At 37.6% G+C, this 22,956-nt stretch overlaps 1 protein-coding gene across 3 annotated transcripts in view; it reads left to right on the top strand.

Annotated features, from left to right (window-relative positions):
- The window catches only part of NFKB1 (nuclear factor kappa B subunit 1), a 159,139-nt gene that overhangs the window by 59,761 nt on the left and 76,422 nt on the right, over nucleotides 1-22,956 (top strand). For all 3 annotated transcript variants that reach the window (XM_069093942.1, XM_069093941.1, XM_069093943.1), the window contains one exon: nucleotides 2,688-2,786. In XM_069093942.1, coding sequence (XP_068950043.1) covers nucleotides 2,688-2,786 — 99 coding nt within the window. The remainder of the gene's footprint in view (nucleotides 1-2,687; nucleotides 2,787-22,956) is intronic.

Below are 22,956 nucleotides of genomic sequence, written 5' to 3'. Positions count from 1 at the left end.
ATCACACTGAGCCTATTAGACTTCCTTCAGGCTGAGGGGAGGGAAAATTCAGTTAGATTCAGTAAATGTTTATTAAGCACTTATCTTACCAACTACTGTGTGCTAATCTGGGCATATGAACAATGAAAAGAAAAATCCCCTGCCCCCAAGGAGCTTACAATCTAATGGGGAAAGATAATATACAAAAGGAAACTAGAAAGAATAGGGATTGGTGGTGGTGGTGGTGGTAGTGGGAAATCCAATTTATTCTGTCGCTCCATAGCTTTCCCTGAATTAAGTCCTTCTCATTCTTTATTCCCTCCCTTCTCACTCTCATACACATAAATGCACAAGTACTGTGTATTAGTTATGTAGAATTATAGAATTTTGAAACTGGAATAGTGAAACTATTAGCAAAAACCTAGTTCATCCCCCTCATTTTTCAGATGAGGAAACCGTGCATTTTTAATGGTGCAGTTGATAGAGTGCTGGGCTTGGAGTCAGGGGTCATGAATGGGGTCATGAAGAGTCCAGCATAATTGAAATAATTCAACAACAACAAACAAAAACCCAAAGTACTTTCAGAATTTAAACTTATATTGTAGTACAGGCTAAACGCCTTCATCATAGGAGGTAGAAAATGACCTTTCCTATAATTTAATTTTTCTTTGTCATGTCAGTTATGATCACAAATTTCCATCAGAAAGAGACCCAAGACATCATCTAGGCTAACTCTTAATTTGATAGATGTTCAGGCTGAGGTCGGGAGAAGGTGAGTGACCTCCAGGTCACTTGTCACAATTTACTACCAGATTGATTACACAAGATAATAAGGATGCTGCTTCTGATACTCAAGTTGGCAATCCAAATCCAGCATCCTTTCCACTCTCCCTGCTGCCAGAATAGAACAGTTTCCTTTTGGAGAATTTGGGGTTGCTTCGAGAATTCCATTAGGAATGTATCTCAAGCTTCTCCCCAAACCAACTTTTCATTCTTTGTGAAAGTAGTGGGTGGATGGATGGATGGATGGATGGATGGATGGATGGATGAAAAGCATTTATTAAGCATTTACAGTATGCAAAGCTCTGGGGCTATGTTAGGAATACTAAAAGAGGAGAAACTTCTTGATTAAGGCAGAACACGTGACAGCTTTTCAAACACTTGAAGAAAACTGCCGGAGAAAGAAGATAGATACAGCTCTAAGCAATGGTCAAAGAGCATTTCTTAAGCTCCTATCGTATGCCAGACTACTACAAGGAAAAGCAAACTCTAGTCCCTGCTCTCACAGTTTAACGGGTGAGATCACATGCAAATGTCCAAACTAGATATATATTCAGAAAAAGTTGGAGAAAATCATCAGAGAGAAGGTTATAACAATAAATTGATCAGGAGCTTTTATTAGTAAGGACAGTATTTATACCTAATGCTTATACATTTGATCCTTTAGTTAAACCTGTGATGTGGGTGCGATTATTAGATGCTATCCCTATTTTACAGATGAGGAAACTGAGGCACGTAAAATGTTATGTAACACAGGGTGGCACAGCCTAGTGAGTTTCTGAGGCAGAATTTTAATTTGGGTCTTACTGACTTGCATGTCTTGTCTTCTGTCCGCTGTGCATAAAATGGTGGAAATCAAAGAGGAAGAGATACAAATTGATTTGTTGTTGTTGTGTCATGTCTGACACTTTGTGACCCCAAGGACCATATTGTCCTTGGGGTTTTCTTGACAAGGTACTGGAATGGTTTGCCATTTCCTTCTTTGATGGATTAAGGCAAGTAACAGTTAGTGACTTGCCCAAGGTCACACAGCTATTCAGTGTCTGAGACCAGATTTGAACTCAGGTATTTCTGACTCCAGGCCCAGCCCTCTATCCACTGTGCCAAGCTGCCTCCACATAAATTGCTATCAGATGTCAATTTTCATTGATGGTACCAGACTATATTTTTCTTTGTTTGCTTAAGTCTTCTTAAGGTGGTATGGGTTTAAGATAGCAGTTCACTCTAAATTAAGTGAAATCTGGATAGTCTACCAGTGTCATCCAGGAAACTGTAGGATAAGGCACCAGACACTGAGATCCTTTCTCAAACTAAACTACCAAGCATTCAAATTCTACTTTAGAGAGCGCCATTCCGATGGGCTGGTCATGTTGTTCAAATGCAAAACACACACTTGCCAAAAAGACTATTTTATGGATAGCTCACACAGGGCAAGTGCTCACAGGTGGTCAGAAAAAGTGACACAAGGGCACTTTCAATGTCTCTCTTAAGAACTTTGGAATCGATTGCATGACGTGGGAGACACTGGCACAGGACTGCCCCACATCAGAGAAGATGCTGTGTTCTGTGAGCAAAGCAGAATTGAAGTAGCTTAAAAGGAAGATATACAAATTTAGAGAATCCATCTTAAATGTTCACATGGGCTATTTGTGCCCGACCTGTGGTAGAGCATTCTGAGCTCATATTGGTCTGATCAGCCACAGTTGGACACATGGAAACTTGACTGGCATAGTGATGTCATTTTGGTCCTCTCTGAGAATTAAGGACAACAACCAAGTTAAGCAATCGTGATCATAAATTTTCTTGTAACTTCTCACTTGTATTCCATTGCTATAAGCATCTTAAAGTGGTGGGTTTTTTTCACCTGTTGCTGTAGTTCTTTAGATCAGCATTTTTTACACCAATTTGTTTTATGTTTACCTTTGCAGAGGGGGTTTCGTTTCCGTTATGTGTGTGAAGGACCATCTCATGGAGGACTTCCTGGTGCTTCTAGTGAAAAGAACAAGAAATCATACCCACAAGTTAAAGTAAGTTTGTGGTTCTTTTTCTACCAGATTATGTCTTGTTGTTAATTCTGGGAGATTTAATGACTTGTGAGCAGGAATAGAAATGGGTCAGACCCATTTCTATTCCTGCTCACAAGTCATAAAATCTTAGTTGTCCACATGAAAATTTTACTTAAAACAAAGATTGTTGGTGACATTTAGGACTTATGTTCTGGGAAAGAAGGATGGTGGAATATAAAAAATATTTTTAGTATGTCCATTAAGTATGGTTTTTAGATCATTTACATTATTTGGTTATGAATACATTTTCCTCTTTGTTCAGTTTCAGTGGCTTTCAGTTATCTTGAAAGTTAGTACAATTAGTGTAAAAAATGTACCCTATTGAGTTTCATAGGTTAACACTGCCTTCGGATTGATGGGGCAAAATCTTACCTTTACACTTTCTCCCTAGATCGTGAGATAAATGCAAATATTTATTTAAAAGGCTACCCCCAATAACTATATCACATGAATCTTAGCCTTATCATCTGTATGTCCTAATAATTTTTTATTGTATTAAGCTTGTTTACTTACCTAAAAATTAATTTGAGTGTCTTATTTTCACAATTATATGATAGTATCTTACTTTATTCATTTTTGGGGTATCTTTTCTTTCTGATCTGGGTAGTATAAATTTGAGTCAGATGGGCATAATGCCAAATTGTTGGAGTCATTTTGAAAATTTGGGTATTTGTTTCATAATTTAAGAATGGCACTTATGATTATCATCTGAGTTCCCAGAACATAAAATACCTTTAACTTTAGGAAAAGTACTCTAGATAGGAAGGCACTCAGTAAAAAAAATCTCAAGTGGAAAAGCAAGTCTCTAGCCTAGTTAATTGGTTTTTCTAGTTTTCACTCTTAGAAGCATTCTGTCCCCAAGCTTTCATTTCTAGGTATTCAGTGCCCTTCTGCCTTCTGACCCCACCTCTACCCTTCCTTCAAATTAGTTAAAGATCTTATAATATCATTTATCCCTTTAACCAAAACTCATTCATACCATTTACCTTCTTGGTCACATTTGAATGTTTTAAGTATCTTCTCTCTAATTGTGGAATGACATTTAAATTTATAAAACAAGAATTTATTTTTAAATTTTTATAAACTTACAAACAAGAATTCTTAACCTTTTTTGTTTCATTGACCTCTTTGACAGTCTGTTGAAAGTAATTGAGCTTTTCTTAGAATGTTGTTAAAGGAAACCAATTTTATTGAAATTGAAATTTATGAAAATATTCAAGAAACAAGTTCATGGTCCACAGGTAAAAAAAACCCTGTTTTTAAAGGAATTTTAGGAATGACATTGAGACTGGGCTCTTCATTTTGGGCAGTTTAGAGCCTCATTGCTTGCTATGTCTCAATTCCTTCAGCATTCAGGATAGAATGGGAACAAAGAATGGTTAGAGAGCTGCCCAAGAACCTCTCAAGTCAGGGAGGAAGGGAGAACAAGGAGCGGAATCCCAAGAGAAGGAGGAGGAACAGGGAAAAATTGAGCCCATTGGCTTGGTTTGAGGATTAGGAATCCCAGTTATCAGACAATATGAGCTAACTAGGATCTTGATTTCTAGCATGTGTGTACGTGTGATAACTACAAAAGATTTATGGTGTTAGAGGAAACTGATGTCAAACCCAGAACTAGATACTAGATACCAATAGTAAATGAAAAAAAAAGCCTAAAATTTGTGTCTGGCAATGCAAAAGCAACACTAATTAGAGTCGTTTATGTGAATTGCTTACTACTTGTGTATAATTACCGTGTAGTATGATTAATGTTTAATTTAGTAATTAAAATAATTAATTTTGCTATATATTTTATTTGATTACAGCACTTAATACTCTCTGTGAATGCACTCATGCTCAGTGTTCATAAGATGTTGATCATATGACTTGGACGTCTAGCCACAGGATGCAATTATCTGTATATGACTTTTAAAAGTTAGAGGGAACATTGACCATTGACTGTTAGAATTAGGGTTAGCTGTAACTTTACTCATTCACTCAACTACTCATTTAACAAAGAAACTCTCAACTTGAGAGGTCCTTGGTTCCTTGTTCCCATTCTATACTGAATACTAAAGGAATTGAGTCATAATGGAAACTGCGGCCAATGACGCTCTAAATAGAATTTTTTTTTTAAATGCTACAATGCATTTTCACTGGTTAGTAAGTCTGTGTTATCCATCATTAGGCATTCTGTAGACAGCATTGTGTTCTTGATAAAACTGCAGTTTCTCTGAAAACTCAGAAAAACTGAATAGTGGTAAGTGGAAAGACAGAGGACAAAAACACACAAAAATATATGATACTTTCATATTGTGTGATGCTCCCACACCCGTTTCTTATATTACCTGTTTCTTTAATGTATAATGAAAGCATGGATTGTGAGATTTTCCATTTTTATTATACTTTTTTTTGATCAACTAATATATACTTTTCAGGAAAAGGAGGGATTTTTAGGATGAAGAATAGGACTGTGCACTTTTATTAAGCGCTTTCTATGTGAGAGGCACTGATTCAGGTAGACCCCGCTTACCTTACTAACAAGCCATGCTTGTTCTGTGTTGCAAATGTCAATAGAACTCTAAATACTTCCATCCATAACAGCTATTAGAAACAATTCCGTTCTGAATCTTGGATATGACTTTCTAGGAGATGGGGGGGGGGGATGGCTTTTTCCATAAGCTATTTTCGTTAAGCAGAGATAAAAGTGCTATCTCCAAAGAGCACTTCATATCTTTTCATCGAAAAGCTAGCCTTCTTTCATTTGTTTCCATTCTTTTCATTGCGATGATCTCCAAGGACAGAGTGAAAAAAGAAAATCCTGTTTCTGAACAATGACAGGCATTGGCAGTATTGTTCTCATCCTATTCACAATCATTTGGATATAAAGTATTATTCTTTCACCAGGTATTTATTGAGCTTATTGTAGTAGGCACTGAAAAAGAGACAAAAAGTGTGGATTCAGTCCTAACCTTACTCCTTGGCATACTTTTAAAAATATATTCATTTATTCTAAGACTACATAGAATACGTTCTACTTAGAGTACAGAGAAAAGCACAATTTAATTTCATTTAATTTGTGTGACCCAGGGCAAGTCACTTAGCCTCTCTTTGCCTCACTCTCCTCATCTATAAAATGGGCATAATAGTGGCACCTACCTCTCAAGGTTCTTGTGAGACTTAAATGAGATAATTGTAAAGCACTTATTAGCACAGTGACTGGCACATAGTAAATGATATATGGGAGCTATTTTTTTAATGTTATAATGCATTTTCACTGGTTTCTATGTTATCCATCATTAGGCACTCTCTAGACAGCATTCTGTTCCTGCCAAAACTATAGTTTCTCTGAAAACTCAGAAAAAACTGCACAGTAGTAAGAAGACAAAGGACCAAAAAAACACCAAAAAACTATGACACTTTCATATTGTGTGATGCTCCCACACCCAGACAGTTTCTTCTATCACCTATCTCTTTAATGTGCAATGAAAGCCTGGATTGTGAGATTTTCCATTTTCATTACACTTTTATTTTTAGGGAGGAGGGGGTGGGTAGGTGTTTTGTTTTCAGTTAAAAACCAGAGCAAAAGAGAAAGTGAAAGTGTACACCAAGGACTGGCTGTCAAGGATCTATGAAATGGCCGATCCTTTGGAAGGAACCTCCCAGAACAGTAGAAACCAGGCAGGACCCAGCTTGTGAAGGGAGCCATTGTGCTGTGGTCCCTCCCACCCCCTGGTCTTGCCACCACCCAGCCCAAGGGGAAATTGACATTTGGGGGGGGGTGGAGCGGTGCCTTTACATTTAGGAAAGCTACCTCATGATTCCAATTGTGATATGCCTCTGTGAGTACATGCATTTGTTCAAGCTTTCAGAGTCAGCTTAGAAGTGAAGAATCATTTCTCTTTTTTCTTTAGTCAAATAACAGTGGCTTGCATTGCTGTCACAGTTTACAGTTTTCACAGCATTTTCTTTATTCTTTGATAAGTTAGTCAAAGTAGGAATTGATTCTTGCCATTCTACAACTGAGAAGAGTGAGATTCTAATTAAGTGATTTGTCTAAGGTCATATAGCAAGAAAGGGGTTAAGCTTTCCAGTTTTTCAATGTGCATGTGAACATTCTTATAATAATGCTGCTAAATCAATGCAGTAAACATTTGTATTTTACCTGTTCTATGTAAGATGCTGTGCTAGGGCAGACTTTCTTAACTTGAGGTCCTTGAAGTTAAGATAGATGTGTGCACACACACATATATACATATATATGCGTGTGTATATATATGTACATATGTATATGTATATGTGTGCATATATGCACACATATTATAATTGTATTTCTTTAAAACTGGTTTCCTTTGTAATCCTATGTGGAGAAGGGGATATCCTATGGAACTGCTATTTTGGGGAGGTGGGTAGGGGAAAAATGGGGAGAAAATTTGTAACTCAAAATCTGGAGGAAATGACTGATGTAAATCAGAAGTTAATAAAGCATTTGAAAAATGAGAAAAAAAAAGAAAAAGAAGTGAAAGATTCAAGAACTCTCAATCAGTGTAGTCACCAGCCCTGTTTCCTATGAGGCCCTATGATAAAAGTATGGTACTCACCTCCTGTATATTAGTGATGGACTCAAGGGGCAGAAAGAGGCCCATGTTTCTGGATGTGGCCACTATACAGGTTCATTTTGTATTTTATTTCATGCCTTTAGAAATGTGGCTCTGAGAAGGGGTCCACAGGCTTCACCACATGCCAAAAGGATACATGGAACAACCCTTCCTGCAATAGGGGTATAAAAAAATAGAACATGATCCCTTCCCACAAGGAGCTCATATGTAGTGGAAGAGACAGGTCATATGCATAACCATAGCTAAGTAGAATTATGCAAAAAAAATGTAAAAGGGAATTGTTAGGACAGGTTAGGAATTTTCTTTGCATTTCTAGTTGAGAAAGTCAAGGATAGGCCCAATGGGAAAGGTGGTATATGGACTAAATTTTGAAGGAAAAGGAAGGTGTCATCTGACATAGAGAGAGCCTGGGCAATGGAAGGGGCAATAAGCAAAGGTGTGGAGGTGGGAAAGCATGGGATTTTCAGAATATGGCAATTTGACTAGAAGGCGGGCGCCATGTATGTGTATATGTATATGCATATGTACATGTGTGTATGTGGAAAGAGACAGATGAGACTGGAATGGTAGCTTGAATTTTAGGTGCCTTGAATCTCAAGTTTAAGAATTTTGTTTTTTTTTTTCCTTCTTATTAGGTAATGTTTGAAAAATTAGAAGAGTCAGATTCTCTGATGTATCTCTTAGGACTATTGATCTGATGGAACTTTGTAGGGTATCTTTTTGACAAGGAAGACTACCATTAAAAGATGTTTGGGGGGGTGGAGTCAAGGTGGCAGAGTAGAAGCAGGACCCCCAAATGGCTCTGGCTTCCACCTTCCCTAATCAATGTAAAAAGGGGACTCTGAGCAAAGTTTGGAGCTGCAGAACCCACAAAATGACACAAAGAAACTAACCTTCCACAGAGGACACCCCAGCAGGCCAGCAGCAAGTGGCCAGTGCAGGCCTCTGGGAGCCAAGCCCAGGCCCGCATTTATCAATACATAGACGAGAAAGACAAAGTGAGAAGTCAGTGCAGTCTGGACTTTGGGACCCAGTAAGTGGCAGTGCTTGGCTTTTGCTCCCGGGGAAAGAAGCCCCTGAGACGCTGGCACAGCCAGCCAGCGCCACGTGGCAGCTTCAGCTCCTGGCCTGCAGACTGTAGGGGGACCAAGCGACCAGTCTGTTAAAGCTCTTGTTTTAACCTGCTTGGTTAAAGTCTAGGGTTGCTTGGATTGCAGTCTAGGGTGGAGGTACTGAGGTGTGTGACCAGCTTGCTAGAGCGTGTGGAGGCCTCAGAGAGGGCACCCATCTAATAGCTCTACCAGCTGAGAAAACCCCAGCGTTCAGGACAGAAGCCCCCCTGTCTGGTGGCAGAGTCCTACTGTGACAAAAAGCCTAGGGGTCAAGTGACTGAGGGGCAACATGACCAGGCAAAGGAAACAAAGCAAACAAAAGATTCCAACATTAGACTCCTATTTTGGGGACAAAAAGAAGCAAAGAATGGAACAGGAGGAAGACAGTGAAGTCAGAACTCATGCACCAAAAGCTTCAAAGGAAAATACGAGCTGGTTACAGGCCATAGAGGACATGAAGAAGCAGATAAGAGAAGTGGAGAAAAAATTGGGAAGAGAAATGAGAACGATGCAAGAAAATTATGAAATGAGAGTCAACAGCCTGACTGAGGAAAATAACACCTTTAAAAACAGACTAACTTCGGCAAAAGAGGCTTAAAAAAGCAATGAGGAGAAGGATGCTTTAAAAAGCCAAATTTGCCAGATGGAAAAAGAATCTCAAAAGCTCAATGAGGAGAATCATTCCCTCAGATTTAGAATGGACCAAATGGAAACTAGTAACCTTATGAGAAATCAAGATGCTGTTAAACAGATCCAAACAAATGAAAGAATAGAAGGCAATGTGAAATATCTTATGGGAAAAAACACTGACCTGGAAAATAGATCCAGGAGAGATCATTTAAAAATTATTGGACTACCTGAAAGCCATGATCAAAGAAAGGACCTAGAAATCATCCTCCAAGAAATTCTCAAGGAAAATTGTGCTGATATTTTAGAACCAGAAGGCAAAATAGAAATTGAAAGAATCCACTGATCACCTCCTGAAAAAGATCCCAAAAAGAAAACTCCTAAGAATATTATATCCAGGTTCTGGAATTCCCAGATCAAGGAGAGAATATTATGAGCAGCCAGAAAGAAACAATTTGAATATTGTGGAAAAAAATCAGTATAACACAGGACCTGGCAGCTTCTACACTGAGGGATTGAAGGGCTTGGAATGTGATACTCTGGAGGTCAAAGGAGTTGGGATTAAAACCAAGAATCACCTACCCAGCAAAACTGAGTATCATGTTTCAGGAGAAAATATGGTCATTCAGGGGAATAGAGGACTTTCAAGCGTCCTTGATGAAAAAACCAGAGTTGAATAGAAAATTTGACAAGAAGCAAGAGAAGCATGAGAAGGTAAACAGTGAAAAGAAATCATAAGGAACTTATCAAAGTTGAACTATTAACATTCCTACATGGAAAAATGATAATTGTAACTGATGAAAGGTTTCTCAGTATGAAAATATGTCTATATCGGAGGATTTACAGGCATATGAATACATATGTGAATGTGTGTATATATGTTTACAGGTATACATAGATAGAGGGCACAGGACCAAGTTAATAGGAAGGAATGATACTTAAAAGGTGAAATTAAAAGGTGAGAGAGGAATATAATGAGAGGAGATGGGGACAGACAATGGGGTAAACTCTCTCATATAGAAGAGGCAAGGGAAAATGGTTACAATGGAGGGGAAGAATAGGAAGGCAAAAGGGAATGGGTCAACTTTATTCTCATTGAATTTGGCTCAGGGAGGGAGTGACATACACACTACATAGGGTATCTCACCCTACAGGAGAGTAGGGGGGAAGGGGATAAGAGTGGGGATGATGGAAGGGAGGGCAGTCTGGGGGGGGGAGGGAATTTGGAAGCACTCACTTTTGAAAAGGGACGGGATTAAAGTAGAGAATAGAACAAGTGGGTGGTGAGATAGGAGGGAGGGAAATACAGTCATTCTTTTACAATATATCTTCTATGTTAATGTTTTGCATTAGCTACCCATGTACAACCTATACTGAACTGCTTATCTTCCCAGTAAGGGTGGGTGACAAGGGAGGAAGGGAATGAATCTGGAATTCAAAGTTTTAAAATCAAATATTAAAAAAAATTTATACATATATATACATATGTATATATATATATACTATTATTAATACTATTTTTACATGTAATTGGGAAATAAGATATACAGGCACTGGGGCATAGAGATCCACTGTGCCCTACTGGAAAAGTGTAAGGGGGTATAGGAGAAGATTTGGGAGAGCACAGATTGGAGGAGGGGATAATCTGTGGGATTGCTATTTTGGGGTGATGGGTAGGGAAAAACAGGGAGAAAATTTGTAACTCAAAATCTGGCGGAAATTAATGATGTAAATTAGAAGTTAATAAAGCATTTGAAAAATTAAAAAAAGGCTTTAGGAATAATGCAGGCAAGAGGTTTTCATGTAGGAAGAAGAGAAGGAAAAAAGGAAGGAAGGGAGAAAAAGAGAGGAAACAGGAAGGAACAAAAGAGCATTTTTTAGCACTTACTGTATGCTAGGCAAGAAGCAGCTAGGTAGCTCAGTAAATAGAGTGCTGGTCCTGGAATCAGCAAGACCCAAGTTCAAATTCAACTTCAGACATTTATTAACTGTGTGACCCTAGGCAAGTCACTTAACTTCTGTTTGCCTTAATCCACTGGAGAAGAAAATGGCAGACCACTCTAGTGTCTTTGCTGAGAAAAACCTCTGAACAGCATTGGCATACTATGTTCCATGGGCTAGAGAGAGGGCAAAAGAAGTCACAAGAGTGTGACTTTCAATTCCAGACAAAGGTGAAGGTCAGTCAGAAGGCACTTAAAAATGCTTGTTGACTTTCACTGTTGACTGAAGGCTGGGAAGCATATTACATGGCTTCCAGATGACCAGAAAGGAAATTCTCATTTATATTTATTTCTAACTCCTATTAGAGTTATTTGTGTACATACCTTCCTCTACTAGTTCTGTGTAGTGGAAAGTATTGGTAATCTGGCTGGTAAATGCTGAACAAGTGACTTTGATGGAAGGGAATGTAGGCAGAATACACTTTTCAGTTTTATCTGCTTTGTTAACATTTTCTCCATCACTTTCTTAAGTCTAGGCAACCAACAGAACAACAAAGCAAGCCCTGATTTATAATATTGACTCAGAAGGTGTGTAATTCGTCTGTAATGGTTAGACTTCTCTCCAAAAAGTCATCCAGTTTGCTATTTTATCAACAATGTATGAATGTCCTTATTTCTCAAAAATACAGCCACCTTTCAATTTTGTCATTTTTTAGTTAATTAAGTTTAATGGTATAAAGAAACAATTCAAAGTTACTTTAATTTTGACTTTTTGGGTTTTGTTTTCTTGCTTTTTGGAGGGCAATTGGGGTGAAGTGACTTGCCCAAGGTCACACAGCTAGTTTTTGTGTTAAGTGTCTGAGGCCAGATTTGAACTAAAGTCCTCCTGACTCCAGGGCTGGTGCTCTATTCATTGTGCCACCTAGCCACCCCAATTTTGGCATTTCTTACTTTGTTAGTGAGGTTGAATATTTTGTCAAGTGATTTATTTATAATATTTGAATCTTATTTTATAAGTTTCTTCTTCGACCATAATGAGAAATAAATCTTCCCTTTGGATAGTTGTATTAATTTCTGAAGTCAGGGATTGTTTTAGTGTTTTTTTTTGGGGGGGGTCCTTAGTTTTCTGGTTTTCCCTTTGTTAGAATGTAAGCACCTTGAGGACAAGGGCTGTTTTTTTTACCTTTTTTTGCACCCCAGATCTCACCACAGTGCGAGAATCCATAGTAAGTGTTTAATAAATGCAGATTGACTAAGTAATGGACTTTTGGCAGAGCTTTGAAGCAGAATGGAATTTTAATCCAAGGATCACTAAACTAGTATATCCTTCCATTTGTACTAACATACACCCCAAAGAGAGAAAAGTAAAGCCCCTACATGTGTAAACATATTTATAGCCACTTATTCTGTTGCAGTAAAGAAATGGAAATAAATTGGATGCTTGTTGATTAAGAAATAGTTGAACAAATACCATTTGCACTATTGGAAAAGCTCACTAAGACCTTCTGACGGGTCAGTGACCTTTTTTCATATTTTTTGCAAAAAGAGTTTATTTGCTTTTTAAGTAAAAGCTACTGACCTACTCTGAGGCCTCCTTGTGGTGTGGAGGTGACCCAGGTTCTTGAGAGTTATGTCTGGGGAGCTTCAGCCTTGACAGGTCACACCAAAATGGAAATCCTTGGACCTTGGGCCCCTGTCTCTTGTTCAGAGACCAGCTAGAGTTGAGAGGATCATCATCAAAGCAATTCATGAAATGGGCTATTAGGGTATGAAGAGTTTTCACTGTGCATTGGAGGAGAAAGTGTCCTTAACCATGTCCTTGAATTTTTTTGGGGGGGGGGTTGTTTTTAGTAGCACAGTGTAGTACTTAGCACATTGTCTGATATTTAATAAATATTTCTGATTGGTTGTCTAATTTTTATATGGTACATTTGGTACAGATTTTAAAAGACCATCCATTTTTCATTTTTTAAAATGCTGTTGTGTAAAGTATTAAAAAATTTTTTTCAGGTAATGAAATCCATTTTTCTTGCCTCCAATTTCTTGTATTTGTTTAATAAATAAAGTTGTATATCTCTTTCACATTTGAGACAAAATTCCATTTTTTTACAACTTTCCTCATATTTATTTCATTAATATTCTATTATGCATATGATATGAGGTGAGAACTTAAAATTATTTTTTATCATATTGCTAGAATTTTTTTCCCAAGAGCATATAGCAATAATATTCTTCCCACAGTTTTTATTTCCTATAATGTTCTGTATATATATTTAGTTCTGTTTCTGAGATCTCCATTGTGTATTTCATTATATTTTTGAGATCTCCATTGTGTTCCATTAGTCTGCTTTTCTATTTTGTACCTAATAAAAAGATAATGTAGATAATGTCTTCTTTGTTTTATACTTTACAATGTGGAAGGTTTAGCCTTTTCCCCCAAAGTCCTCCTTTGTTTTCTCATATGGATTTTATTATTGCTTTATTCAGTTCTCTAAAGAAACCCATTAGTATTTTGATTGGTGTTATGCTAAATCCAAAATTAATTTCAATATTTCTAACTCCATTATGTTGGCCAACCCATCCATGAACATTGAATTTACCTTCACTTACTTGAGCTCCCTCCATTTTTGTCAATGCAGTTGAAAAGTTATTAGGTTATACTGTGTCTAAGTAAATGAATTTTCCTGTTTTTCTGGTATAAATTATTTTGAAATTTATATATATATATATATGTCATATGTGAATGATTTTTTATGATTTATCATTTATCCTATAAACCTTGCTTAATTTTAAATCATTTTATTTAGTGAATTAATCAGTAAACATTTGTTAGGTGCTTGTTATGTAATAGGCACTATACTAAGCAAATGAATTGATTTTGGAATAATCTTAATATCTTCAGAGTGTATTTTAATATTTTTGTCACCTGCCTTCATTCCTTGAGTTTCTTTTTCTTGTCTTACTATTCTTAGCATTTCTGATAATCGAATCAGATAGTATTGCTTTGCTTTATCCCTGTTTTTAGTGACAATTCTTTCATGTTAGCCTATTGTAGAAAATTTTCTCTCTAGGTTTCATGTAGTTATTTTTTTAGTGTTTTTATCTCAAATGGATGTTGTATTTTCATTTGGAGCTTTTTTTTATCTTCACATTACTTAATAAGATTGGTTTATTTTTGTTTGTTTTTGGTCTCTTTCAGATTCTAATATAGAGGCTTTGTTTGCCTCACATAAAGTACCTAATAGTATAACATTTTTCTCTTAAAAAATAATCTGTGCAATGTGTATTTATTTACACTTGGAAAGTACAGAAAAATCTGGACCATATCTTTTTCTGAAGGACAGTTTTGATATCTAATTTCATCTTTTGGAATTGAGCTATTTGTTCTTTTTCCCTATTATGTCAGTTGTAATAATTTTGTATTTTTGTGAATTTTTATACATTTCATTGAATACCTCAAATGTATTCATTCCCTGATGATATATTCAATTTCTTTCATATTCATTTTTGTTTTTCCTTATAAATTTTGATAATGTTTTGTCTCTTTTTTTTATTAAATTTGATAATAGTCTGTCAGTTTTTCTGTTCTTCTAAAAAACAGTTCTTGGATTTATTTATCAATTAAATAAAATTGAAAATAAAAACATTATTTCTGCTTTTATCATTTGTGCCCTCTTTTCTACTTTCCTTTTTATTTTGTTCTTTTTCTAATGTATCAAAGTGTAGACTTAATTGGTGCAAATCATCCTTTTTTTCACTTATTTATATAGACACTCAGCACTATCATTTATTTTCTCTCCAAAAGTTGCCTTACCAATGATCCCTTAAGTTTTGATAAGCAGTATTTGAGTTTATTTTAAATTTCTTCTTTTAATTCAATAGATTTTTTTAATCCACAAAGAGCAGGCACAATAGAATACATTCTCCATAGTTCTCAGTCAGTTGTGAAACTGTAATAATGTGGACTGCTGTAGAAAATTGTCTAGGAAGTCTTCCTTGTTCCTTTTTTTTTCATCAAAGATATCCTTGTTTATGCTTCTTGTTGTTGTTGTCGTGTCTGACTCTTCAATTCTTTTGGAGTTTTCTTGGCAAAAATACTGGAATGGTTTGCCATTTCTGTCTCCAGCTCATTTGAGATGAGGAAACTGAGGCAGATGGTTAAGTGACTCACCTAGGGTCACACAGCTAGTAAGTGTCTGAGGCCAGATTTGAACCAAAGAAGATGAGTCTTCCTGAATCCAGCCCCAGCACTCTATGCACTGCACTACCTATCTGGCCAGGACCTGAGCTGCGTACAATCAGGGGAGGTTTCAGGGAGAAGGTGACCTTTGACTGGGGCCTCAATGGCTGACCTTCTCCGTGATCTTGGGTAACTACTTAGTTTCTCTCCACAGTACCACCTAACTGCCCTACTAAGGAGTACAGATCATTACTGAAATCCAAGCAGATCTCTTCTCTTCCACAGCTATTATATGCCTCCATTCATTTTCTGAAGAGAGGTGACTGGTCATGTCCTATATATCCATAAGGAATACGAGATGGAATATCAGAGTAATGAGAGGTCAACATAAGGAGAAGTTCTGGAGACACTCTTAATGACACACAATGTATTTGTTTGATCTTATGCTTTCAAACATGTGTATACTGTACATGTATATGTACATATGTAAATACATATATGTATATACACATAAATTTTAATTACTTTTTTGTGTTATTACACTACTTTGAAGACATTTTCCAATTTCATCCCTGAAAGATCTGGTGAAACTGTAACTAGTAACCTTTAATACAGTTGCTTTTATAATATAGTAAATATATAATATAATAAATTACATAGTAAATAATAACATAGTAATCTTTATGATAGTTGTTTTCATCCTTTTGAAATTTGACCTCTTAGTGCTTTGGAGACTCGTGTGTTGGTTGGCCTTCTCCATGACAAGCCCTGTGAATTCTCACCAATTGAGGAATAATTCTGGTTCTTTGGTTTTTTTTTCTGTTTTTTTTTTTTTTTTTTTTAAGCAATCAGGGTTAAGTAACTTGCTCCAGGTTACTCGGCCAGTTATTTCTGGGTGTGGTGCTGAGTATCTGAGCCCGGATTTGATCCCAGGTCATCCCGACTCTGGGGGGGTACTCTTACTCGCTGAGCCACCTGGCCGCCCCTAAGCAACTGGGGTTAAGTAACTTGCTCAAGGTTACATGGCCAGGTGTTTCTGGGTGGTTGCTAAGTGTCTGAACCTGGGATTCAATCCCCACGTCATCTCGACGCTGGAGCCAGTGCTCTCACTCCCTGTGCTACCTGGCCGCCCCTGGTTCTTTCTATTTATACAATTTCTATTCAATTGTACAATTATATAGAATCCAGTTCTTTTTTTTCTTTTTGAATGCCCTACAGGGACCTTGTTAATTTAAAGTTTGATTTCCTCACCCTCACTTCTGTTATTACTTCATTGCCCATTGCTATTGACTTTTAAAAATTAATTTAGTTTCTTTTTAAAATTTCTAAAAATTAAAAAAAATTCTTTAAAAATTTTACTCTCGGTTTTTCAATTTTATTCCCATTTGCCATTGATTTGTTTTGCCCTGGTTATTCTGCTTTTTTCTACTTTAATTGATTTTTATTTCTTGTTTTAGTGTTTTGATCAGTTCCTATTTCTTTGCCTTTCTCCCTCCACCCCTCCAAAAATTAAATCTTCCTTTCATTCCTTTAACGTGCTTGCTTCTTCCTAGCCCTAGCACAATCCTTTTGCAAGTCACTGTGGTATAACTTCCAGAGAGCTAACGTGTTTGCCAAGAGGATCTGTGTATAAATTCAGCCTCTGACACATACTGACTGTGTGACCTTGATAGAGTCACTTAACTGCTGTGCTCTGGGAAACTCTCTGAGATCCTAATTTGTAGGGAAGGTTCCCAGACTTCAGTGATAGAGGTGAAACCTTACATATAGTAAGCAGCAATGAAATCATAGACCTAGTCCTTATTATCATTATTTTCCAAAAATTTTTTTAATCTCTAGTATTATTTTGTTCTTTAGTTTTTATGTTAGAGAATTTCTTTATTCAGGGAGATTTTTTTTTAGCTCATTCATTATGCGATAAGTTTTATTTTTCTTCTTAGTGTTTGTAATGATTATTTTTTCATTAATAGATTTAAAGAAAAAAAAATGGGCCTGATAAATCTGGATTGGAGATGTATGGACATTTAAACTGTTTTCTTTTCCACCTTCCCCAGCTAGGGAGGAGGGGAATCAGCTGCAGTGGTTGGTGCCAAGTATTCATATAATCCCTTTTCTTCTGCTTAATAAACAGGCAGGCACTGGTTTTGAAGTCTAGAAAACCCTGGGCTCAAATCCTACCTCAGGCACTTCCTAGCTCTGTGACATTGTCTGGCCAGGTGACTTCACCTCTCTGTCTCAGGCTCAGCTCAAAAATAATGGGGTTGGACTCCAAGGGCCTATAAGGGTTCCATTATGAGAAATTCCTCCCCTTTCTCCTTCCTCCTTAATCCACCCAGAAGCACAACAGGTTTTCCTTCTCAGATCTTCTGGCTCCCCAATCCCAGACCTTCTGTTCCTGCTTCCTCTCTGTCCTCACTCCTAGTGATGGGGAAATCATAAGAACCAGCATTTAAGCATCTCTGAAATGTTTGCAAAAAGGTTTTTCATATAATAAGATTTCATTGGAGGTATATGAATCTGAGTCCCTCTGACAGAGACAGCTCGGTTTCTTTCATTCAGTTGGGGCGGGGGGGGGGGGGGGCACACAGTGACAGCAGTGGTGGCCTTAGCAGGAGCAAGACTCTGGATGCCTCTCAGCTCCAGATCTCTCCAGCTTGTGGAGTCTTAGACAGTGGTGGCAGCTGCCTCTACAATTCTCCTTCCTCCAGGTGCAGGGGGAAGCTTGTGGGTGGCAGTGACTGGCACCTCTTGGTATGTGTGAATGTGTGTTTCTGTACTCTCTCTGTCTATTTCTTTGTATGTCTCCCTTTCCTTCCTCCTCTCTCCCCTTCTCTTTGTCTCTCTTTTCCTGTGTCTCTCTCTGTTTCTTTCTCCATCTCTGTCTCTGTTTCTCTCTTTGTCTCTCTGTCTCTGTCTTTCTGTCTCTATCTCTCTGCTTCTATCTGTCTCTTTCTTTGTCTCTCTGTCTCTGTCTCTCTGTCCTTTTCTCTCTGTGTGTCTGCTTCTTTCTTTGTCTGTCTTTCTGTCTTTGTCTGCTTCTATCTATCTTTGTCTCTGTCTTTCTGTTCTACTGTTAGGCCTGTTGCCAACCAGAGACTTTAGCCAAGCTCTGATGGTAAGGGTACAGATGATTGAAGCCACAGGGGAAGGTTTGGGGGTCAAGAGTCACAGGGCACACTTGGTGGTATCACAGGGAGACCAAAAAAATAAATTTCAAGACTCAGAGGTAGGTTTGGGCCTAAATTCCTAGCAGCAGCAGAGGGTGCTAGGCCTTCCCTAAAGTCCTTTGGGGGCTAGGTGTGGTTTCTTGGAGACTTTCCTGTTAGCACTATTATACTTTATACTGTTATCTGGTATAGTGCAATGGTTCTCAAACTTCTTCATCTCATGAGGGACCCCGGTACACTCTTAAAAATTTTTGAGGATCCCTCCCACAATATTTACTCTATTAGAAATTAAAACTAATACTTTTAAATTAACAAATCCATTACATGTAAAGATAAATAACATTTTCAGATGAACTATAATTGTATTTTCCCAAATAAACAAAAAGAAAATTAGTGAGGAGGGGCGCTGTTTAGCTTTTTTTTGGCAAATCTCTTTCATTTATGGCTTAATAGCAGACAGCTGGATTTTCATGTTTGCTTCCGCATTTCATGTGTGTTAATATGTTCTTTTGTGGAAGTCTATGAAGATAATCCAACCTTCCACAGATATGTTGTTGGAAAACAGGAGGAGTGTCTTAATAGGCAATTAACATCTTAGCATTGTTATGAAAATAGTTTTGACCACATGGCCTCCCTGACAGGCTCTCAGAGACCCCAAAGGCTCCCTTACTGGCTAGAGTGCTACATTTCAGGAAGCTGAGTCTGAATTCTGCATCTGACACTCAGAACTTTGTGACCCTAAGCAAGGCACTTAATTTTTTTTTCTTTTTGGAGGGGGAGAGGTAGGGCAATTGGGGTTAAGTGACTTGCCAAGGTCACATGGCTAGTTTTGTGTTAAGTGCCTGAGGCCAGATTTGAACTCTGGTCCTGCTGACTCCTGGGCTGGTGCTCTATTCACTGTACCACCTGGCCACCCCAAGGCACTTAATTCTTGATTTCTCATCCTTAGAATGGGAATAATAATAGTACCTACTCCCCCAGCTTGTTGTTAAGATTGAAGGAAAAGGTTACATGTAAAGTGCTTTGCAGAACTTTAAGCTCCATGTAAACATAGCTATGATTATGCTGTTGCTGTGTTCACTTGGGTTATTTACTTTGTGTTATGGCTTTCCTTCTCTCCCTGAGTTCTCTCTCAGTTATTGAGACTTCAGGTTCCATCCAGCCATAGAAAACTCTTGAGACTATTTAGTACAAAACTGAGAAAAAGGAAGAAAAGAAGATATCATGTTAGCTAAATTGTTTATTAGCTAGGTCTCTGATATGAGATTCTTGTAGGTTAGACATTTAATTGAATTTCTCACCCTAATTCCTGAACTAGTACAAAGGTGACCTTGGTCCTTGGTCTCACATTCTTTTTCCTAGCCCTGGGATGAGGAACCTGCAGCCTCAGGGCCACATGTGGGCCTCTAGGTCCTTGGGTATGGTCTTTTGAGTCCAAGTTTTGCCAAGCAAATCCTTTTATTAAGGGGATTTATTCTGGGAAGTTTGGATTCAGTCAAAGGACCACACTTGAGGACCTAGGGGGGCACAGGTGGCCTTGACGCCTCAGTTTCCCCACTCCTGTCCTAGCCTCAGGAAATGTTCTTGTGACCTTCATTTTCCCTAGTGATGGCCTGGCTACAGGGTGAGATGTCCTTGAAAAACTCAAATATATTTGCCCTCTCTCAGTTTTAATCTAGGCCCTTCTCTTCCTACTGTACATAATGCTTTCTTTCCAGGCTATGCAAAGAGATGATTAATGTTCTTTCTGCTTAGCCCTTCCTACAGCGCACAAGGGTCCTTAACTTGAGGCCTGTGAACTTGGGTTGTTTTTGTTTTTTTGATATTTTGATAACTGTATTTCAATATTGTTGATTTCTTTATTTATTTTAATTTATACATTTTACCAGGTCTAGCAAACTTAATGCTAGTCCTAGATTATTTATTGGTTTAAAAACAAAAAACCAAAAAGAACCCCCGAAATAGTAACATTCATAAAAACAAATTAATGTTTTATAGACGCAAGGGGAAGAGAATTTTCAGCACAGAACAAAAATTTAAAGCATTCCTTTCTTGAATTTTGTAATTCTTTACTGTGGAAAAGTTTAGAATATTACCACTATTTTAGAATAACAGAATTGATAACTGAGCAAGGAAATATAATTTGGATTATAAAATTCTTGATTTAATCAAAATTCCATAAACAATGAAAAAAATATATGCATTTTAAAACATTATGCTGAGAAGGGATCAATCAGTTTCCCCAGACTGCCAAAGGGGTCTGTGAATATAGTAGGAAAATCCTATAGAGAGAATACCTTGTCAAGAAACAGTACACAGGGGGGAAATGAGTGAACAGAAAGTTTTAAACTTCATATATTTTTTTTAAATCCTATTAACTTTTAAAATAGCCTATATTGTTCTTCTCTCCACTCTCCCCTTTAATAGCAGCTGGTATTCCCTGTACACTAATTTCTTTATGGTAACACCTGATGGGAGAGGCTGGTGAATAAATACATTCAGCTTCCTTAAGGCCATTGCTTGTTTCCACCTGCCTTTGACTCAGCAAGGTGTGCCAGGAAAGGCTCGCTTCTCTCTCTTTCCCGAAAGTCATGTCTGAGTTTTATTATCGGCATCAAGCCTCCTGCTTCATCATGGGGGTGAACTGCTAGGGAGTTAAGGAGAGCCGGTGGTACCTTAGAACTTTAGCTTCCTAGTCTGTGTGTAAAGGGGCAGAACTTGTAACCCTACATGCCCACTCCGGGTGATCTGCTGCACTGCCAAGAGGTCCGAAGGGTCATCCCATAACCTGGAGATTGCTGTAGGTGTTTGACGCACTGGAGCCTGGAAGAAGGCTCAGCACAGCAAAAATGAGCATGCCATTTAAATGGTGAAGCAATAAATGCTTGCCCATTTACATTTTTTCCTCTTGGCATACATATTAAGCATACTGTATGAATTATGCTTTGAAATCACGATTTATCTCTGTATTGCTTATTATAGCTAACAGTCTTCCAAAAGCTATCCTGTATCACAGTCCTATATATATAGGCAAAGCTGCATGTTGAGCAACAATGTTGGCTGAAATGTCTGGATCAACAAGAATTTTTCTTTGATGACAAAAGAAAGGTCTGGGCTCAAGGCCTCTAATGTAAACACTCAGTGTGAATATAAAGCACTATTGTCCTGGATTGACAAGGGTTAAAGGCTGGCTGAGTTGCCCCAGAGACCGAGTGTCTCACATAGCACTGTTTGGCTCCTTGGACAACTTCATTCAGATGTGTTCACCAGTTTGAACCATCTGGCTGCTATCTTTTGGAGGGGGGGAAGGGGTTTGAGGGTGGGGAAAATTTAAATGGGACCGATTTAATGATTCAGGGCAACAGGGGGAAAACCAGTAATAACTAGATTGGATGTGCCAATCAGACACCAATTTTATTTCAACTACCATTAGTTAAATGGAGCATTTTTTGTCAAGTAATTTTTCCTTTAGAAGTACATGTTGCTGCAAGCAATCTAAAAAGTCTCCTGGTGTGGGGGTGTGATTGATGGGAGACTTGAGAGTTACCTTTTCTCCTTCCTCCCCACTAAGAGAACTGGCAGTAAAAAGAGAAGTGAACACATATCAGTGAAGTCAGGAACAGGAAAACCAAGAATTCTCCATAGTTCTATTTCTGAATTACTGTTTATTCCTACATTTGATTGGACTAGATTCCGCGTAATAGTTATTTTTCTTTAGAATTTCCAAACTAATCTTTTAAACAGTTTATATATATATATAATATGTGTGTGCATATACACATATGCATATATGTGTATATATGTATTGCATGTATATGTATTTATATGTGTGTGTGCATCTAGTGGGAAAATACTTTTTGAGGTCAGAGGACCTGGATTCAAATCCTGCCTCTGATAAATCAAGTCATGTGTTTCTTTCTGCTTGTGTAACTTGACAAGTCACTTACAACCTCCCTGGGCTTTGGTTCCTTCATCCATAAAGCAAGCGGAGATGGAGAGGCACTCTTTGAATTCCCATTAAGCTTTAGATTTATTGTCTTAGACCATTATCGGATAAAGTTATATTCCTCTGAAGTAAGCTTAAAGCCTTCCAGCCCAGAGCAGATCTATGAAACCTAATCCTTTGAACATGCTACTATGCATATGCAAACAACTTGAAATTACTAATTGTCACTTACAAGACTTATTTAAAACTGATTCCCAAAGGGGTTTTAGTAACTCTCTACCCTGTTCTGATAAACTTTCTTTCTTGGTATTACTCCATTTTCTATCCTTGAAGAGGTTAATGTCTTCCCCTAAACATAGAACACCTTTATGTAGGTCCCTGATTTCCTTCCCAAACCATTGTTCCGTTTGAAACAAATCTTACCTTTTTGATATCTTCCATTCTTGCATTCTTTTTTACATTAAATTTTATTTTATTTTTCAGACTTTTCTCCCTCCATCATCCCTTCCTTCTGTCCCCCACTGAAAAAGCAAGAAAAACAAAACTGCTATTACAAATGTA

The sequence above is a fragment of the Petaurus breviceps genome, unplaced genomic scaffold (genome assembly GCF_028583685.1).
Source record: "Petaurus breviceps papuanus isolate PSGF00001 unplaced genomic scaffold, PetGlider_PUasm1.0 126, whole genome shotgun sequence".
In the NCBI taxonomy this organism is placed as follows: domain Eukaryota; kingdom Metazoa; phylum Chordata; class Mammalia; order Diprotodontia; family Petauridae; genus Petaurus; species Petaurus breviceps.
Note: the sequence above shows the minus strand (reverse complement) of the source record. Positions and strands in the feature narration are given on the sequence as shown.